The sequence below is a fragment of the Lampris incognitus genome, chromosome 3, assembly GCF_029633865.1.
Source record: "Lampris incognitus isolate fLamInc1 chromosome 3, fLamInc1.hap2, whole genome shotgun sequence".
Taxonomy (NCBI): Eukaryota; Metazoa; Chordata; class Actinopteri; order Lampriformes; family Lampridae; genus Lampris; species Lampris incognitus.
In genome coordinates this window covers 95,289,481-95,297,650 of record NC_079213.1, presented here as the reverse complement: position 1 = coordinate 95,297,650, position 8,170 = coordinate 95,289,481, and the positions used below count along the sequence as shown (strand labels likewise).

General features: G+C 43.8%; 1 protein-coding gene across 3 annotated transcripts; it reads left to right on the top strand.

Annotated features, from left to right (window-relative positions):
* The first annotated feature begins 557 nt into the window (after positions 1-557).
* Positions 558-7,819, top strand: LOC130110203 (mitochondrial coenzyme A transporter SLC25A42-like). Of its 3 annotated transcripts, none has more exons than XM_056277219.1 (8): positions 558-882; positions 1,270-1,415; positions 3,382-3,493; positions 3,712-3,737; positions 4,073-4,239; positions 5,858-5,974; positions 6,239-6,390; positions 6,594-7,819. In XM_056277219.1, exons 2-8 carry the CDS (start codon positions 1,329-1,331, stop codon positions 6,917-6,919), a joined length of 987 nt encoding a protein of 328 aa, XP_056133194.1. In that variant the 5' UTR covers positions 558-882; positions 1,270-1,328; the 3' UTR covers positions 6,920-7,819. The 3 variants fall into 3 exon arrangements, with proteins under 3 accessions (XP_056133194.1, XP_056133195.1, XP_056133196.1); XM_056277220.1 differs by having other exon boundaries at positions 558-887; XM_056277221.1 differs by lacking the exon at positions 558-882 and having other exon boundaries at positions 1,184-1,415.
* The last annotated feature ends 351 nt before the right edge of the window (positions 7,820-8,170 follow it).

The following is an 8,170-nucleotide window of genomic DNA, read 5'->3' as shown; positions in this document are numbered from 1 at the left end:
CTTGGGCCCCTGGGCCCGTTAGGCCTGTTTGGTTATTCACCCATGATTCCTGTGCTGATACTAATGTCAAGTCATGTATGACACAGCTACTGAGTCAGCGTTGTTGATTAACACAGAATCGATACTCATCCAGAGCTTTTTATTGTTTATTTGTCACTATTCTTGATGGTAATGACTGTTGCACGTGTACAATGACTGTCTCATGGGTCGGTGGGAAATCAATTTGCACTCCAAAAAAAGGGGCAATGCAGCGAATACAGGCACTTATTGTTTGTATGTAGCAACCAATTTCCCCACAGAAAGGTGAATCCGTTCATCTGAACACAACGTTTAGTAGGATGAACGTTTAATCCAGATGAATCGATACACATGTCTGTGATTTCCTTATCTGGATTATTGAGCGCGCATAAAGACAGCCGATTTCCCCACAACCTGGCACCCCCATGTTTATCATTATACACGCGAGATTTGATCATCAGTGAGCGAGATTGGGTCTTGGGTAATGTAGTCCAAAATACATGCATACGTGACCGCAATTGCGATAAACCGTCGAGAGCGCAAATAATCTTGGGCACCGAGGCAAGCAGCAACTCCGCGGAGAATTTGCATGCAGACGCCGTCTAAAAATAGGCTTTCTTCTCCGTCGCAGCTCCGGCAGATGTCCTTTTCAGTCACCTTCACAAAACAAAACCAAAAAAAAAAAAAACGTCAACAACGTGAAAGACGTGCAGATACGCCAAAGCGTGTTGCGGGACAGCAGCTTCTAGAGCACAGCAACATACTACGTGCAAGAATCCGGATTGACTGTTGAATGACAATTTAACGCGCAGAAGATTTTTTTTTTAAACTCTGATTTTTCCCCCCTTCCTTTTCCAAGTGGCGGTAAGGTAATTCATCAGTTTGTTTAGTAACATGCCTATTTTTGGTTCAATCAAGTTGCACAGGCCCGCTGTTCCTTCCTCGCAACAACAGTGCAATGTGGTTTTTGTTGCGGTTTCAGTTTAATTGTCATCCTTATTTCGCTGCAAAACGTGCTTATATCGAGGAGCCCTGTCGGTAATGTCAGCAAAGTAGAAAGCGCCAAACTCTCTGAACGTCGAGAAAACAAGTCGCTCCCTGTAATGTCCCTGCAATGTAATGTCTTCTTCATGCTGTTTGTTTGTTTACTATGGCAGTGCGCTGCGTTGTGTTTGGATGTTGTCATTGCTCAGTTATCTTTTTCTATCGTATTCTGCTCAGTTGTATTACGTTATGTTATATCTTGGGCAGTGCTCTGCTGGTTGGTGTTTGGCTGCATGAGTTAAGAGACCGTTTGACTGCCTGGCTAGATGGCCCAGCGTGTACACGACCATCAGAGAGGACTACCAGTGGCCCAGGCCACAGTGCTGTCTTTACCACCCTCTAGTCAAGGAAACGTGAGTATTTCTGTCCTCTTACCCTTTAGTTTAGTGGACCGTTCTCTTCCTCTTTTTTGATCATCATCAGCCACGCACATTGGACATACTGAGCATGCATATTAAGCAGAATGTGTATTGCAGATGAAGCTGTGTGCAAATGGGATTCCATGATTTTTTACATTTTGGTTTTGTTATACGTCACTATTTTTGACATATTTCTAAATGATGCCAGCAGCCCTGTATTAGATTTCACTGATGATTTATTATCAATATCTCCAAATTATTTTTCCAGGGGGGTGGGGACGCTGATATTACTTAATATTCACCTCCATTGATTTTGTATTGTTCAAAATCATCTGTAAAATGGCCATGTTTCAACCATCGTGGTATAGATATCGTGTTTATGTTATATAGGGTCTAAGGACAGGATGTCGTGTTGCTGTAAAGCCCCCTGAGACAAATTTGTGATATTGGGCAAATAAAATTGACTTGACTTGACTTGACTTTATATTACAACGTCAGTGTGGTTTAATTATATTGTTCAAGTCTCATACTAATGGTTAGGATTAGTATGACTATAAGTATCATCATGCTGTTTTGACTGCCCTGTTCTCAAGGATTTTGTGTGTGTGTGTGTGTGTGTGTATGTGTGTGTGCGCGCGCGCGTGTTGTTCAGGCAGGGGGCTTCCCTGAGGCACATTTATGTTCAAGTGCATGGGTCTGCCAGCACATATTACAAATAACAGGCAGAGGTCACCAGCTGCCAGTCAGCAAAGATAGCAAAAGCTGTCATCACGTTTCAGTTGTTTTATATTGGACTGAATGGGGCTGGTTTATCGGAGGTGGCTTGAGGTGAAGTTAAATTGATCCATTTTGTGATAGTAAGAAGTCATTTGAACAATCACATGTAAAGCCAATGTTCACAGTGAACAGGAAATGCTTCATTCAAGAGTTGGTGAGCGAGCATCAGTAGCCTTTGACCTAAAAAAAAAAAGGTGACATTTTGGTCTAATCTTTCGGGATGGATCCCAGGAGCCCTGAAATGAAAATTGTTTAATTACTGTATTGTAGAATTACTGATATTATTGCACCTCCAACATGTATATCTTATCTGCCCTTGAGCAAGGCACTGAGCCTAAATCTGAATGTGCATTATTGTTTAAGTGTGTCAAGAATGTTACATGACCTATAAATAAATAGAATTCCAAACCATTTCTCCACTTTAGGGGATCTTGTCATGAGAACAGTAAGCACACACATTCACCTGTGCAACTTTGCCCGTGATGGCACACTTGACAGTATTGCTGTACTTGCGAAAGACCATGTTTGGTACGTCAAACGTTCTTCTTATCAGCCAGCAGAAGTATTTATTGGGGTCAACTCGTCGCTCCTTATGCGCGCACACACACACACACACACACACACACACACACACACACACACACACACACACACACACACACACACACACACACTACATACACACAAAACGGACACATGCAAAACAGGTTGATTATCTTATCTAGCAGCATTTTGTCGTGCTGGGGTGAGCCGTTACGGTGCTATACCACACATGCTTGTTGTGATGCCCTCTTGTTGATTTTGTCTCTCCTATGGCTAGTTATCTTGATAAGGACTCTACATGGAAGCAATGGCATTGATAACTCAAAAACATGTTGATAAGACACACAAAAAAAATAGAAAATTGCCTATAATCAAGGTGTTTGATGTGTGACGCACAAAAATTGATTGAGGAGTGTTATTGTCAAACAAGAAGTGGGTCACTGATCACTTGCTGAAAATTCAGGTCAAGTTACATTGGCACCACACCAAAGAGTGTGATCTTGCTCAATACATGTGTGTGTGTGTGTGTGTGTGTGTGTGTGTGTGTGTGTGTGTGTGTGTGTGTGTGTGTGTGTGTGTGTGTGTGTGTGTGTGTGTGTGTGTGTGTGTGTGTGTGTGTGTGTGTGTGTGTGGCAAACAGGACTTCAAACAGGCATGGACTGTGTTGGACTCCCTGCTGTGTGGCGCTTTTGCTGGCGCTGTGGCCAAAACAGTCATCGCTCCTCTGGATCGAACCAAAATCATCTTCCAAGGCAAGCCCCCCTCCCCTCATTTGCCATCATGCTTTTCAAGTGCACAATCAAGAAATGGGAAATAGGTTCAGCAATATCTGTATGTAATATGTAAGGTCTGTGCTGACTGTCGTGACTGTTTTTAACTTGTTGCTATCGCTCATTGTAGATGTTTAACCTACATGGGCAAGTGTGTTGTTTAACCCTTGAGTCTCTCTTTCTGCCTTGTTTTGTTACAGTGTCCTCAAACCGATTTTCTGCCAAGGTGAGTTCAGTTCTCCATCCTATCAAGTTTATATTTGAACATATAATTCAAATGATACATTTTACATCTTCCGGATGTTGAGCTTGGCTGAAATTAATAGCTGGTAAAGGATGTTTGGGTATTGATTAACCAGAGTTTATATGCCTCTGTTGTAATATTTGAGATAATACCAATAAAAATATAATTCTGAATGACAAAAACACCCATCGCTTTTTGAGTCCAGTTACCCACTCACTCAGTAACTCACTTTTATTATCCTCCCATGTCTGATTTTACACTTAACAACATGTTTGGAACATTTGTTGACACTAAATACAGTCTTGTGTTGTCCTTAGGAGGCCTTCCGGCTCATCTACTGTACTTATATGAAGGATGGATTTCTTAGTCTGTGGCGGGGAAACTCTGCCACCATGGTGCGGGTCATCCCATACGCTGCCATCCAGTTCTGCTCCCATGAACAGTATAAAGAATTACTGGGGAGTTACTACGGTTTTCAGGGAAAGTAAGTAAAGTCTGTGTACATCAGTGTTTACAGTAGTTATTATACACACTGTACTACTTTTGTGGGGAACGAGGCATTATCTGTACACGGCACATACCTGGACTTCCAAGATACAACTGGTCTCTGGTTGTATTCAAGAATTAAGAACAATTTATTGCCATTTCTATCATGTACTTGAGTACACAAAAGAAACGAAATTTCAATTCACCCAGCCCGTGACACCACCAAAAACAGAGAGAACAAAGCAACAAAAAAAAAACAACAACAACACACAAACAGTTAACAACACAGTCCATTCAGTGCAACACAGTTCAAAAATTCCACTGTCCAGAGAACGAACGCCAGCCAGGATGACTGTCGGAACTGCCGGGCTGCGTGGGCTAGCAGTTAGCTTAGCCTGCCCCGCTTCCACATCCTTTCAGACCACCCTCGGTGCTTCCTCTTCGGGCTCAGCTCCAGGCAGGGTCATGGTCCCTGGGCCTACTGGACGCAGCAGACCAGGCTCCCCTAGCCGATCCAACGCCAGCTCTCTGAGCCACACACCTTTGACACACCTCCCCCGCACTCCACATGACGATAATAAAACACTGCACAGTTGACCTAGCGCTAGGCGAGGCCGCTGCCAGACTGCCTCGGTGTTTCCTCTCGGGCACAGCTCCGGGCAGGGCCGTGGTCCCTTGACCCACAGGACGCAGCAGACCAGGCTCTCTCAGCCAATCCAACACCAGTTCTCCTAGCCATCAAACGAAAAAAAAAAAATCGAAGCTCAAAATAAAAACTTCACATGATGAGGTGTCCGGGTAGTGTAGCGGTCTATTCCATTGCTTACCAACATGGGGATCGCTGGTTCGAATCCCCGTGTTACCTCCAGCTTGGTGGGGCATCCCTACAGACACAATTGGCCATGTCTGTGGGTGGGAAGCTGGATGTGGGTGTGTGTCCTGGTTGCTGCACTAGCGCCTCCTCTGGTCGGTCGGGGTGCCTGTTCGAGGGGGAGGGGGAACTGGGGGGATGTAGCGTGAGCCAACCACGCGCTACGTCCCCCTGGCGAAACTCCTCACTGTCAGGTGAAAAGAAGCAGCTGGCGACTCCACATGTATCGGAGGAGGCATGTGGTAGTCTGCAGCCCTCCCTTGTCGGCAGAGGGGGTGGAGCAACAACCAGGATGGATCGGAAGAGTGGGGTAATTGGCCAGGTATAATTAGGGAGAGAAGGGGGGGGGATCCAAAAAATAAAAACTTAACACGATGACACAAACTTAGACATAGGCATGGACGAAGACTTGGTTTTCTTTTCAAACATTTTTTTTCAAGAATTTGCTATTCTTCACTGAGGAGGTGACCGATTTATTATGCAAATTTGGAATTACTTTTTATATATATATATATATATATATATATATATATATATATATATATATATATATATATATATATACTATGTGGACATTAAAGCTTTATGATATCAGCTTACAGGCAAATAATATAGTTCTTATGTCTCAAATGAAAGTAATATATTCAGAATATTCATATTAATGGATTACTTTTAGCATGATATCAAGAATCTACAGGCCAAAAGGCAAAGATGTGATCTTATCTATTTTGTGTGTTTGTTCCAGAGCCCTTCCTCCTTTTCCCCGCTTCCTGGCAGGTTCGCTGGCCGGTACCACGGCTGCCATGCTCACCTACCCACTGGACATGGTGCGAGCCAGGATGGCAGTCACTGCCAGAGAAATGTAGGCATACTTACTTCCAGTTACACGTCTGACACACTCGCCATCAAGTGCAAACCTGCTGCATTTATATTCACCCATATGTTCAGTGGTCACAGTAGTTATTTTTTTGTTACTATCACAGTAAAAAAAAACTAAAAAGGAAAGAAATAAAGAAAAGAAATGTGCTATAGACCAGTCATGAAAACTGTGAAAATCGTGCATGCCGTCTGCCACACATAAACTGGGTGCATTGTAAATATGACCTATAGCTCTTGTTCTCTACAGGTACAGCAACATTATGCACGTGTTTGTGCGAATCTCCCAGGAGGAAGGTTTGAAGACCCTCTATAGAGGTTTCACGCCCACCATCCTAGGAGTTATCCCGTATGCCGGGATCACATTCTTCACCTACGAGACCCTCAAGAAACTCCATGCAGGTATCGTCAGTATTCCTCGAGCAAAACGTGTCCATTTGTTGAGGGTTCCTGTATTGAAGTTGATTGAAATTTCTTGAAATCGCTTAAACCTCTTTTGACTTGCGGCATGGTATTTTTAATTTTTTCTTTTACTTTTTAAATTTCGGTTCATCTCTCTAACATAGTTTCTGTTATTGTTTATGGTCTGGCCTGTTTCTCACTAGAAAAGACAAAAAGACCTCAGCCGTACCCTTACGAGCGCCTGGCCTTCGGGGCTTGCGCGGGCCTGATCGGACAGTCGGCTTCATACCCGCTGGATGTGGTCCGTCGGCGCATGCAGACAGCTGGCGTTACCGGCTCATCGTGCCGCACAATCGTGGGCACCATGCGTGAGATAGTGACGCAGGAGGGTGTGGTACGTGGACTATACAAAGGCCTGAGTATGAACTGGGTCAAAGGCCCCATCGCTGTGGGGGTGAGTTTCACTACATTTGACCTCACACACAGCCTCCTGCACAAGTTGCACCAGATGGGGTACTTCACTCATTGAACCAGCAGGGGGCGATGGGGGACCATCAGACGCGAATGATGACACTACCGTCCCGTCAGCCTGACAGATTTTGAATGTATTGCAGCAACACTGTCCATCCACTCGTCACTCCAGGGCTCCTCATCTGCACTCGCCTTCTGTCTTCAGATGGGGATTGCCAAGAGTATGTTTGTGTCGCAGATGTGAACCATGGGCCTGGGGGTCTGCTGAGTGCACACTCGCTCAGCCTCTATAACCCGTGTTCACTCACAGTCAGGATTCACTTGTCGTTCAAGAAGACGATAGTTGGATACGAAGACAAAAAGTAAAAAATCTCAGCGGCTTCATATTGTTAATTTCTTGTTAGGATTCATTCTAGCGTAGCTTCGAAGTCATGGTACGGTAATGGCGGTTAAAGTGACTTTCGCTGGCCGTGTGGATGACGACGCCCGGCTGTGTGATGTCCTTTTTTGCTCAGTGGGAGGTGCATGCACACACTTTGATATTAACAAAGTGGTTTTAAATGATTTTTCTCATTTCAATAATTTTTTATTTCAATGCCAGTTTATTTCAATATAATCGATATCAGTGGGAAATTTATTCTTGCATTAATCTTATTCTTCTGTTATCATTCTTCTTTTTTTTATGATGTCAAGTAGTCTTATGATTTAGTGTTATACTTTGTTGGTGTATTTAGCTCAGTCAGTCATGATCAGACCGGCTGAGTGGTATATCCATTAACGTGTAATGATTCACCTGACGCGCCTTGCCATGAGAAAGATCATTTAGCGGGTTTACTATACGACTCACTTAGGTGACAGGGGAGATTTCCACAGAGCTTGATGCAGTTTGTCAATAGCTTGAGTTGCCAGATTAGTTGAGATGTGTGTGTGTGTGTGTGTGTGTGTGTGTGTGTGTGTGTGTGTGTGTGTGTGTGTGTGTGTGTGTGTGTGATGACCAGAGTTTATGGTAGAGCCATGATCACGTCTGCAGGATTGCACAGTTTCACTGTCCATTGTAAAGCACCGGGATGGTGTCGTCCGACGTTATGTCTAATAAAGCGGGGGAAATTTGCCCATAAATACATGTTCCACATATGAGGTTACGTGCATATTATCAAAGGTAGCATTTCTATACCCGACTGTATTCGCATCGTGGGGATTCTGTCAGTAACGATCTGTGTTTCTGCTTCATAGTGAGATGTGTTCACTTGAAAAACATCTTTAAATACCAAAGTTGTGATCACTTTGACTCAGTGAATTATGTAATCGG

What these genes read in the sequence shown, in the direction of transcription:
- LOC130110203 (XM_056277219.1), top strand. Translation starts at nt 1,329, where the DNA reads ATGGCCCAGCGTGTACACGACCATCAGAGAGGACTACCAGTGGCCCAG. An exon ending in GCAGTCACTGCCAGAGAAAT is followed by an intron (nt 5,975 to 6,238) that starts GTAGGCATACTT and finishes TGTTCTCTACAG; the next exon opens with GTACAGCAACATTATGCACG. An exon ending in CCTCAAGAAACTCCATGCAG is followed by an intron (nt 6,391 to 6,593) that starts GTATCGTCAGTA and finishes GTTTCTCACTAG; the next exon opens with AAAAGACAAAAAGACCTCAG.